General features: G+C 34.9%; 1 protein-coding gene across 3 annotated transcripts in view; it reads right to left on the bottom strand.

The window, feature by feature from the left end:
- FMR1 (fragile X messenger ribonucleoprotein 1) overlaps positions 1 to 12934 on the bottom strand; it is a 30823-nt gene that overhangs the window by 6832 nt on the left and 11057 nt on the right. For all 3 annotated transcript variants that reach the window (XM_057424090.1, XM_057424091.1, XM_057424092.1), the window contains exons 6-11: positions 11795 to 11888; positions 11583 to 11699; positions 7824 to 7994; positions 7663 to 7741; positions 5603 to 5712; positions 2305 to 2391 (exon numbers count right to left, since the gene is read on the bottom strand). In XM_057424090.1, the coding sequence (XP_057280073.1) occupies positions 2305 to 2391; positions 5603 to 5712; positions 7663 to 7741; positions 7824 to 7994; positions 11583 to 11699; positions 11795 to 11888 (658 nt within the window). The remainder of the gene's footprint in view (positions 1 to 2304; positions 2392 to 5602; positions 5713 to 7662; positions 7742 to 7823; positions 7995 to 11582; positions 11700 to 11794; positions 11889 to 12934) is intronic.

Genomic DNA, 12934 nt, shown 5'->3' with positions numbered 1-12934 from the left:
TTCTCAGTCTGAGATGCTGTCTAGCTAACACCAAAAAGTGGCAACCACTTCTTTTTTTCCCCTTAGCCATTTATGGAATTTTCAACAGGACGTTGGAAGGGACCTCTTGAGATCACATTGTCCAGCCAGGACTTTCACAAGATCCCGTGGCACTCAGGGCTGCATCTCATCAGGCCCTGCTTGTGTATATCCCTTCTTGTGTATATCCCTTTTTGTGTTATTAATCTACATGTTCCCTAGCTCAATCCTCCTTTAGTAAGTATGTCTTTATTAGTCCAGACCCTCTCAATGATTTAAGGGGCCTGCTATTCTGTAGGATAAATTTTAACAATTAAAAAAAGTGAAGGACAAGGTACTGAATGCTATTCTTTGTGACCAAGTTCCCGACTCCATTCAGCAGCAGGCCTGCGTTTTCTCTAATCGCTCTTTTGCTGCCAATATACCTGCAGAAGCCCTTCCTGTTGCCCTTCACATCCCTTGCCATATTCAACTCCAGATGGACTTTGACTTTCCCAAACTCATCCCTGCAAATTCAGATTGTGTCTTTATGTTTCTCCCGGGTCACCTGTCCTTACTTCCACTTCTTGTATGCTTCCTTTTTGTATATGAATTTTGCCACAAGCTCCTTGATCTTCCATGCAGGCCTCCTGTTACTTTTGTGTGACTGCCAGCATATCAAGATGGACTATTCTTGAACTTGGGAGTTCAAGCTAGCTCTCCTGGGCCTGTTATTCTTTCCAGGAATGCATGTCATATGATTCTTCCAAGCAGATCCCTGAACAGGCCAGTCTACTTCCCTGAAGTCTGGGGCTGTGATCCTGGTATTAGTTTTTCTCCTTCCTCTCAGAATCTCACTACATTAAGAGTTGCTCCAGACAAGTCTGCTTTATTCTTTCACAGAAAAAAAGAAAGACAAACACCAATTTGATATTGATGCCTTATTCTGTATCTTACAGAAAGTTTCTTTAGTAAACTTTGCTTGGAGTCAGTTCCACTTCCTGTCAGTGAGCTGGAGGACATGATTCTGAAACTGAACCACAGGGCAAGAGGCCACTGAGATGATTAAAATTCTGTGTGTGTATATATGTTAACTGAGATTAGAATGCCAGGATAAAAACCTCTGAAATCATAATCTATTCTCCAGTTGTTATACAGACTGATGAACACTTATATCTGCCTTTCTGTTCAGAAAAGTTACAAGGACAATACTAAGAAAAAGTGACCCTAATTGACAGTGAAATTAAGAACCTAAAAAAAAATATAATAAAAAATGCTGGGCTATTAAGCACTTTCCACTCATGTCATTGCCCATCTAACTACTGACTCATATGCAAGTACTCATTTAAGGCAGCTGAAGAAGTTAAACCAGAAATATCTTCCAAAATAATAACGAGCATGCAAGAAATGTGCTTGATATTCAGTAACAGTTTTCAAATGGTCCTTCTGGGCCTCCATTACCCGATAGCTGCAGAGCTGCTTTATATCTTCTCCAAAACACTGATAAATCCAAGGACTTTGCAAGCAGGATTAAAAGGTATAGTTAGTGAGCAGGAAACAAAAGTAATTTCTTCTTCTAGCTGCTCTGATATCTGTTGTGAAAAGTTTCCTTTAGCTATGTACAGAAAGTTTAGCATTCTCAAAGATTGACTTACAGCTACAGCACAGACAGGACATGTATCAAGTTAATGGTTTGGAGGTTTCAAAAGAAATGAAAGAATATATTTAAAAGAACTCCAAGTAGTCCTTACTATTACCATCTGGCCCTGCCATCAAAGATGGGATACCTGGCCATAATAACTATAATCAAAAGTAACTGTAAGCAATAATGTGGAATATTTTTTGCTCCCCACACAAAAGACAAGTACTGCTGACTACTAGAGAAGTGATAAAGCCTAGAGGCAAACGCAGCTTATAAAGCCGAATTGCCTCTAAAACATCCACAAGTATGAAATGTCAATTAACTACAGAAAAAGAAATTTAGGGTTTTCAAATAAAATGCCCACTGTACACAAGATCTCTGCATAGAACACCGTTTGCTTTGCAGTTGCATGAGAATTTAACTATTTCTTGCATATAAAGTTGTCAGCAGTTTTAGATAGATTTTTTTCATATTCCATTTTGCATTCTGATAAAAACTGTGTTTCCCCCATACTGCACATAAATTATTCTTTTAATAGAAGGTGACTTCTACAAGAAGCCTTTTACAGTGAAAACCTGCTGAGGCCTAAACAGATTTTGGTCATCATCTTGTTACCATATTAAGCATTAATAGAAAAAGTTCAGTGGCAAAGTCATTTTCCTCACCTTTAAATAATTAAGATGATAATCCAGAAGAACAGTTGCATTAGTGATGCTGTCCTTGGTTCCCACAAACACAAATGGTACCATTCCCTAAAACACAGCAACAGCAGCCTTATGGTTATTAAGCATCAAATATAAATGAGAATCTAACATTACTATAAAACTTCAAAACAATTCTTACAACATGGATAAGCATAAATTAAAATAAATGAGGCAACAGTATATTTAAATTTCAATGTTGGCTCCATCACGTAAATTAATTCCCTTTATGCAAAGAGCTTTTTTTTAAATACGAAAACTTAAGATCATGTGCATTACAATACCAACAATTCTAATAAATTTTAAGAGGGGCAATTCAAAAGATTTCAGGTTTCCTCCCTTCAAAATTAACACCACCTTTGTTGATCACACTCCTGCCCTCTCATACCAGGTTCTTTCAATCTATGTCAGTAAAGAAACCTTTGATTTTTTTAAAAAGCAAAATCAATACCAATCCTTCTTGAAGATATCTCAATTTGTAAAAGGCAAACAAAAAATATTTAAGAAAGAGTTAGTACTTCAGATAGCAATTACTAAGTTACATTTCTTTTACCTTTCAAGCATTTTGTAGAGCTAGAAATCCTAATGCTCAAAATTAACACTTGGAGAAAAAAAATCTAAAGACTTAGATGGGCAAAGCATGCCAAGATACATACCTAAAAGGGCCCCCCTAAGTGCAGAAAACAACTTTAAACAGATACAAGGATAATTTCCAAACCAAAACTCCCAACACTAAAATAGGTCTGTGCAGCCTTTCAGAGGTGTGATTGCAGCCCACATGGACTCAGTGAGCCAGCTTCAAACTACTCGATTCTTGTACCAGCTGCACCCTCACCATATCAGTATAAGCTTCACTGTGGACTGCAAAAGTCAACCTGAAAGCCTCAAACACAGCAGCCTTAATCTTAACTGTACACACACCCTTGACAGGACTGCATTCCAAAGGAGAGTTAATTACCAAGAGTGGACTGAGACACAAACATCTTAAAAAAAATAAATGCACAGTATGCTGATGTTCCCCAAGAGTGGCACGTTTGTAATTTGATTCTTTTTCTCCCCTCTTTCTTTCACATACAAAACACTTGCTAGATCTTACACATTTGCATTAAACAACAAAGAAGAAAAAAAACATTACGCAGTCCTATAATCGTAAGAAGCCTCAACAGTAACTTTCATGAGCATTATAAACACTTTTGGCCACAGGCACTGTTGATTGAAATGTTTTATTATCTGGGGAAATTTAAGTTTTATAAATATTTAATACAACCTGATAAACAGCAATTAAATTACTACTGAACTGGCATTAACTAGTATGTAGAATCAATTTTTAGAAGATCACAAGACTATTGACTTGAAAAGGGATTTAAGGAAATGGCATTTAACAGTGGATTCTAGGTATAGCAATGCCAACTACGAAGAATATGAGCTGGTAACAAAGTCAAGCAATTTTAGCCATACAAAAGCATCAAAGTGCTTATTTGTTGAACTTCATTTCTGTCATGAAAGCAAAAGTACCAATCTTCAACCTGGTTTCAGTGGTGAAGGCTGAGCAGACCTTACATGAATAAGAAATAAAAATGTATACTACTCTAACAAGCAGTACCTATCATTTTAAAAAGATGAAAAAACCTAAAGAGCCTGTTATAAAATTATGGGATTTATGAAATTGCACCTGAAATTTATGGGTGGTATTAAAAATCTCAGTCATATGAAAAAGAACCCAATGCTGTATTAAAATTTCAAACTTAACTACTGTTCTTTTTTTGTAAAGAAGAGCTGCTAATATCAAAGTTAACACATGGGAGGATTAATGTACACTTATTTCAAATATGAAATACAAATAAACTTACAACAACTAATTCTTAACTGCCAAGATTTGATCTCAGGTTTCTGTGTTGCTCCTGGCATGACATAACTAACAGGTGAAGCTGTACAAGCAATGCCAGTGTTAGCAGTGTCATTAACAGGGAAAACAGAGGTGTGAATGCAGAACTTGCCAGGTAAAAAAAAAAAGCCTTTCAAGTTTATCCTTAAAAGCAGAGTTTTGGATTGAAGAACATCAAATAATAAGCTATTTCAAGCCTGAAGAAAAAAAGAAAACCTAACATACTAATTGAAGCCATGACTATTTGTTCTTTTATCCTTCTATTACTCTGTAGTCTAACACATTAAAATGTTGAAAGTTTTGGCCTGCAGCAATAATAGCACCTTCTCGCTTATTAAGCTAGTTCAAGAATTTTATGCTGCAAAAATTTATCATCAGTAATTAAATATGACATAGCATTGAATCCTTTAAATCTAAACATTGACCATTTTATTTTTTCAAATAGATTTGAAACAAGTAGTAAAAAAAAAAAATCCAAAATTTAATTGCTTAGCCATCATTTACAGAAAGGTGGAAATTCTAGGTCTTCCATAAGTTTTACAGTGATAAAAGAGTAAGTAAATAAGCAAGAACATAAGGGTTCCAGAAAAGCATTTAATGTCTTATTCAAAGTAGCAAAGGCTTCTTATTTGGCACATATTTAGATTTCCAGGTAAAATAATGGCAATTCAGTTTTCTTTAAGCACATTTCACATTTGAAATTGCAAGAAATCTTTTTGCATTGAGATATTGATAGCTTCATGTGTGAATCTCTCCTTGCAAACCTGCAACCTTTCCCCTCAACACAGCTCCACATAGAAGTGCCTCCAATTACAAGGTTCAAGACTTCGTAAGCTGACAACCCTCCTGTGCAAACCTGGAGCTTCACATTGATCATGCTTGATTTTATTTCGGTTTACATTTTTATAGGCTACTGTAAATTCAGACAATACTTAAAAAAAAATAAGGGTTTATACATAATGTACACGCTTCTAATTACATTATGAGAAATTACTAATAAATTAAAACAGGTAAAATCTTAAGAGATCAAGCTCAAAACAATGAGTGAAAACACTAAGTTCCTACATACTGATTTATAGGTTAACAAGCCCTGGCAAAGTGTCACTGCTTGTAACAGGAATAAAATGAAATCTCTAAGAAGATGCATCAACCAAAATATTTCTGAAAGCGTTTTTCAGAACCAGGTAACAAGCCAAATTTATATAAAAATGCCCCTCAACATTAATAAGGAAATATAGATTCCATCAGAAAAAATCACACATTAATCAAAACTTTATCTTACTACTATGAAGGCACAAGGAAGAATTAAGTTTATCACTGCATAGACTATAACAACCAATGAACACCTACAGAAATCACATTAACTGAAAAACATACCTCTTCTTGTGGAATATTTTTATCATTTTCAGCCTCAATTCTCACTCTTACAACACCAGATTTGTCCACTATCTCCTGAATCAGTTTTCCATTTTTTCCTATTACTTTTCCTACAGAGAAAAAAAACCAAACAGATATAACATTACACATTTAAAGTTTTCCCTCCAAACCTGAGAGCATTACTGTTCTCTAAGTAAACAAGAGTAATGAGTACCAGTGCAAGAACTTGTCAAAAATGACTTAATACTCCACAACAAATATTTAGTTAATGAGCCATGAACTAAAACGTCCAAGTTTGTGGTCTTAACTTTGGTAATGTTCCAAAGCAACCACTGCAGCATACAGGAAGAGAGGTACTTTATTATGAAAGTTTAAATGGGTATATTTTGTCTCTTTTTCAAAGCTCCCGTAGGAGAAGAAAGGAAATTCAACCACAAATGCCTTACCTTTGTATATAACTGAAATTAGGTTATTGATTATAAAAACATTAAGTATCCTATATAATTTGGTTTTGCTTTGGTAGGTTTAAAGTAACTTTAGTGATTTACAAATAAACATTGCTGACTGCACTTAAAAAAAAAACCAACCCAAAATCCACCAATTCCAAAACCCCTTTTACAATAACAGAATCAACCAGGTTGGCAAAGATCTTTAAGATCATTAAGTGTGACCATTACTCCAGGACTGCCAAGTCCACCACTAAACCATGTCATTAACTGTGCTTACATTTGCTGTAACTACCTTTTGGGTAGAGAACAAAGCAAAACTGAGTTCGTTCACAAAAAATTTAGTTGAATCAGGTGAAGTTAATGTTAATTTTGTTCCAAAAAAATGTTAATTTTGTGTTCCAATTTTTCTACCATGAATTTTTAAAACTTATTTTGTAAAAAACATGACAAAAAGATGGCAAAAACATTCTTCATCGATGATAAAGGCTGGTCTGACACTCAAAAACTTCTTCAAGTACTTTATTCCATTACACTTTGCTGTAAAATGTAACAGCAGCTTTCTAAGAAATATAAAAAAGCATTGGTAGTGATTTTAAATAAATAAATAAAAACAGAAGAAAATCCTGCATAGGTTTTAGTTAGCATTTGGCAACATATATAAAATACTAAAAAGTAGTAAAGGACAGGATGTGAATGTTCTCAGCCTATGTTTCAGGTTATTAATTTCCAGGCAGCCTTGAAAAAAGGCTGCGTCTTGGGTAGTGGGTTTTATTTTTTCTTTTTTGTTGATGTTTGGTTTAAAATTTTTTAAAGAATAATTAAGTAGAAAAAGCCAGATGCATTCTCTTTATACAAAGATTCAGCTTATCAATACTGTATTAAAAGAAAAAAAGGCTTCTGCCTTTTTAAAGCAAATTATTAGTTTTCTGGTTAATTATTAGGAGTTTAAAAAAGCAAATTATCTAACATAGTTTATTTTGGATCGAACATATGGTTCAGCCAGTTTCATATTCTAAAGGATCTAGGCCAAGAAGCATAGTTCTAATGAAACAGAAATAACTGCAAAGTTCTAAACAGAAAACAAAGAAATTAAAACCTCTAGTTAAGCAGAAATAAGTTGCCATCATTATTTTATCACCAGTACCATCAGGGGGGAGTGAAGAAGGGAAAACTACCGATTTTAAATCGGCTTCAGAACTGAAGTAATTCAAAATATATTATTAAAATGCAAGACTGAAGATTCATCTGCTGTACAGCCGAACTAATATCTGGACATCTTCGGAGGAAGTAATTTAATTCTCTGGCTCAATGCAGAATCTTTTCTACCTGGTATTTAAACATCATCACATTGCTTCTAGTTTAAGATATCCCTGAACTGCAAATCAGAAGGTAATTTCTTACAATGTACTGAAGGCAGATGTGTCCGTAAGAACTCTGCATGAAGCTGGAAAACAAAGCAACAGAGCCCCACACCCTAACACTTTGTACCACCAAGAACCTTCTCACAATGAGAACTTCTTCAAACTTGTACCCTGCCACCATTCTAAAAGAAAAACCAGTTCTCAGAAAGCGTTTTTCCCTACTATCACACAGCCTCCAGAACTGACATACCTACTAAATTCCTTGGAACTTGTATGACGTCTTCAGCAAATTCAAGGTAACTTCTTGCCTTTTTCACTGCATCTTGATCCTAAAATAGACAGATATATGACAGAAACAAGATGCATTTTCCCAAGTGTGGTTTTTCTGAAGAGCTAAAGAAGGTAACTTACCTCTCCATAAATATGGAATGTGCAAGTATCCTCATCAAGATCAATGGCAGTTACTCCAGGGACTTTTCTGGCTTGCTGAATATTAGCACCGTGAGTGCCAATGGCCAGACCCATCAGGTCTTCACGTACAACAAACTGTTCATGAAATCGTGATGCAAGTTGTCTAGAGCTCTGATGAAAAAGATAATGTTAGCTTACTTTAATTTTTAATAAACTGGAGAGAAAAATCAACATAAATTTAGAGCCACTTCTTTTATCAGGTACTTAACCTAATTTTATTTTAATCAATCCTTTAACAGCACTTACTTATTTTCACTTCAAGAGCACTGAAGTTTCTTCTTCACAAGTCCTAATATCACCTTTTCAACATTAACATAAGGCTAGCCTCCAGCTGCACTGACACCTCTGTATTTTGAATTGCCACAGAGTATCTACAGGTTTTAAGTGTTACTAGGTAAGACAACATTCATGTAAGTTAATAAAATAGTAGCTGTGTTAATTATTCAAGCAAACCTAATGATCTTTGCAAAAAAACCCAAAACAACCAACCCTGCACCCATTTCAACAGGTAGTGGGAAACATCAGTAACTCAATCACTGGACACAAAAACTACATAAAAAAACATCGCAACTGTGGGTATTTACTGCACTTAAAAAATAAAATGAAGAATCCATGCCTATGCAAAACAAATGAAATTTACAGTGTTACTGCAACAGTGCTTGAATTTAGGGAACAAGTATGTTAAGAATTTCATCCAGGAATCACACTTGTACCAAGACAGAAGGGTCAATCTGAGAATTTAAGATTTGTCACATAATAGATTACCACAGTTAGAAATTCAATAGCAAGTAAACCAGAAAGAGTATTTTATAAAAAAGGAATAATTTAAAAACAAAGATCTGTTATCTTTCTAGAGCAAAGATCTACAATCCTACACGATTCTGCATCACAAAGCTGTAACTACTGTGAAGACATATACAAGCACACATTAAATTAGTAGTTTCACCTCAGCAATGTAATCCAGCAGAGGTTGAGAAAACATCAGGAAAGTGCCCACAATAAGCCCTATTCTGTCCCAGCTAAACTGCTACTGTTACCTGACCTGCTCCTGCTTAAAGTTGTTGATAAATATCCTGTGCTAAATCACAGTCACAGAGAACTGGCTACAGTAAATAACAGTGCAAGTATCCAAGTGTCATGAAATGCTTCATATAGACAGAGAGCTCTATCAAGTACTTTATTAACTAGATTACAGACAACTCAGAAAGCAAACATTATTTTAAATGCTCACAGATCCACATTCTAATAGATCTGAATCTAATAGGTTTGGATTGGCATGCAAATGCCAGTTTACCAGTTGACACCTGCTATAGACTGCACACACGCGAGTGGAGAACAGGCTGATCAAGTCAATGACTGGTTAACACTGTCATCTACAATATGTAGAAAAGATGAAGCTACATCATCACTGGGGACTTTGGCTGTGATAGTCAACCTGTAGTTACATTACTTATAGAAAAGCTAATATTTTAGTGCAAGTTACGCAGTACTACAAGATAGGTCTTTAAACATAAGAAATAAATTACTCTGCTTACTTCCAATAAATTAGTTACAAACAACTATGTAAATAATGTATCCCTACCTACTTAGAGACCAGGACTGAACTTCATTTAAACAGAATAAAATACAAACCAGAATGCAAAAGTACACTTGTAAATTCAAGCTTTTTATAGCATGTCAAAAAACAACCCACCACAAGTAAGTCACAGCTACTGGCAAACAAAAACCCATTTGTTATTTTACTTGATACTCTAAAAGCCAGGTTGGAAAACCATGCAAGTCAAGCTAATATGCAGAAAAGAAGGTACAAGATACAACAAATGGAAAGAAGAAAAAAAAAAAAAAAAATCAAGCAAAAAGAAGCTGGTCCAGTGATTATGGCCCAGAAAGTTAAAACTGCTAGAAGGAAAAAAAAAAAAAGGCAGACATAAAAAAAAAGGCAGTATTAAACACAGAAAAGAGATTGATGGAAACAATGAACTATTAATAATAATGCAGTAAAGCCCTAAGCATTCACGAAGTATGTCCTCTGCAGATGGGCTTCTGCTGCCTGTTTGTATGTCAGGGTCTCAAAGAAATCATGAAGTATGACTTTTACTACCTGAAGCTTTTCAGGTTTGGTTGAAATTGACTATGTATTTATTTTAAACGCAGGAAAAAAATGCCAGCATGAAAGATAGCCAGCCAACTTCTGTCATGCAAATTATAATCATATATATTTATCTCATAATCTTCACATAAGTACTGCTCAGGTAGAAACTAAAGTCCAATAATGGTTTTATAGTGAGAACCAAATTAAGTTCTTGAGTCCTTCACAGGAGCAGAAAGGTTCATCCTTACAATGACAGCAAGAATCAAAGATTAGTTTGGGAAAGGAATCAATGACAACAGCTGTTGGTGCATGCATTTGTGGGGGCATGTAAAGAGAATTAGCTCTAAGGAGACTGTTGCTCTTCCCACCCCCAAAATAACACTTTGCACTTCAAGAGGTAAACTACCCACACAATTGTCAGTTCTGGAGGAAGACAGAAGAATGGATTGCTGAAGAGCTACAGTGGAGTGTTCAAAAAGGAACACCGATAAGAAGAAACTGCTCCTTTCTTGGTCTTGAGAAAAATCAGGAACAGATCAAACTTGAATTACAGCTCTGGAATATAGAAAACAATAGACTAAAAAGAGAAAAAAAAAAGAAGAGAGCTTCATGTAACAATGAGTGCACTTACTGGATACAAGAGGCCTGAACTACTACACCACATCCCACTTCAAGTTAGGGCCAAACAGAGGTAACACTTGGGGTGTAGGGGTGGGGAATGAAACCTGGTTCTGAAGTAACAGAACTGCTGTACACCCATGTAAAACAATTAAAATAGTTTGAGCAAGTACTTCTAGCTCTTGACACTGAACCTAAAAAGAAGTTTTCAGAAATGCTATTTTTTCTGATTTGTAGATAGGAGAAAAACCATGAAGAAATGTTAATTCTACTGTACAAAGATCCCCTTATTTCCTAGCCTACACTTTTTCTTTCTTTTTTTTTTTCCCATGGACAAGTATGAGTCAAGCTCCTTGCCAGTCAACACCCACTCTCCAGTCACAGGAATATCAGAAGCTGTATCTGCTGTAAGATGATTTCCTAACATTTTATCTATAGACAAACCCATGCCTTCGAACATTCTACCAACATCAGTCTTAGCCCTTCCATCGTCCATTTTCATTGTGTTGTTCTGCAAGATCCAGTCCTAGTCCCTCTCAGTATTGTGTTATATTCACTCCCATCCATTTTTACAAATGGTAATGAAAAGCTACTGAACACATGGCACTCTTCATGCAACAATGGCTAGCTATTTTATGCTTTGAACTATTGAAGACATACATGTATGTATATATACATGAAGACATGTATACACACACACACACATCTCTTACATATATATGTATTTGTATTTAATCCCCCACAAAATCCTGCCAAATAAAATGCGAGCGGATAAAAATGAGCCTTTGTAAGAACAGGCCCTTTAACAATAAACAACTTCATTAGATTCCATCTTCATCTGCCTCTTTTTAGCACTAACAACAGCATCAGTACATAATTACTTTCACCCTAATGCAAGTCCTAACAGCTAAGAAATGCACAAGTATTTTTTATTTTGTTTGTTTTTTTTTTTTAAACTCAAAATACTTCAAGAAAAATAAGCAACATACCTCCAGCTGCTTGCTTGCTTCTTCATTTCTCAGGATCAGGGATAACTTGGTACGAAGACTTCGAAAGTGCATATCAATCAGCATATTTGCCCGCTTTGTTGTTACATCATTGATTGACTAAATTATTAGTAAGAAGAAAGAAAACACAGAGGTTTACACTGAACTTTTGAAACAAACCACTACCAATGATATGGCTAGACAGTGGTACTTACCAAAATAATAAGCTGGTGGTTTTCAGAATCGTATGTTACAGAAAAAGCTCCAACTGCCTTTTTGAAGTCCTTATGTGCAGACTCTTTGGCACACCTAGAAATAATAATACAAAGCTAAAAATAATAACCACTGCATTTATGGTTCACAGCCAGAAAGATTAATTTATTAATACAAAGAATATAAATATATCCTGTTGTTTTTTAGTACAGATAATATTCTATTATCATTTTATTAATTTTTCTTTCATTTTCACAAGTAGGATTAGAAACATTTCTGAAATTTTCACTGTGTTTAACTATGAAATCCCAAACCAGTTACGCAAGACTACGCTAAAAAGCTGTAACTGTTAAAATCAGCAAGTCCAAAATTCCAAATACACCATTAATCAGAATGATGCGTGACTTCACTGTAACTACTTCAGCAATCTAATGCTAAGTTTTGCTTCACCAGACTTCTGTCCGCTTGCTATAGTGAACTTGATTACAATAACATTAACTTTAGAATCTTAGTATAAACCGAATTCATAGCTTGTTACGTGTTGAGGCAATATATGTACCTCAAAGCAGAAAGTGATATGAAGGTAAAAAGTGGAAGTCAGTATTAATCTGAGTTTTAGAGCTATATTTACAAGAGAACAACATTTCAGATTCTGCAAGAAAATCACCTGTTTCTGTATCTTACTTTGGGAGGTTTGATTATTTTACAATATTCCCACAGCCATCATCAAAATGCATTATGCCTTACAATATAAGACAGTATTTTCTTTTGTTATTAAATATCAACTTGCACAGATTTCCAAATACTCTGTCAATGAAAGAGAGACCACCTGAAATTAATAAAGTTGACAAAGAATGGATGCAAATTAATCTGTGAACATCACTGAAGAGCTGGAAGAATAAAAATCTTACCCTGTACTGCACACAACCCTTAAAACCTTGAAGAAAGTATTCCCTCTCCAGGGTTCTTTGAAAATCATCCTCTCAATTTCTGAATTATGAGCATGTCCATATTTGTATTTTCTACCCTCTTACGTGAAAATTTTAAAAACTAATTTAGAGCAATAAAAAGCTTTTTCTTTTTCCTTCCTGTCTCAGGCTTGAGACGTTACCTTAAATAAACCTTAAGTAAGTTATAAAGAA

Source organism: Pezoporus wallicus, unplaced genomic scaffold, assembly GCF_028554395.1.
Source record: "Pezoporus wallicus isolate ANWC-B61680 ecotype Strahan unplaced genomic scaffold, APGP_CSIRO_Pwel_v1 contig_8075, whole genome shotgun sequence".
NCBI lineage: Eukaryota > Metazoa > Chordata > Aves > Psittaciformes > Psittacidae > Pezoporus > Pezoporus wallicus.
Note: the sequence above shows the minus strand (reverse complement) of the source record. Positions and strands in the feature narration are given on the sequence as shown.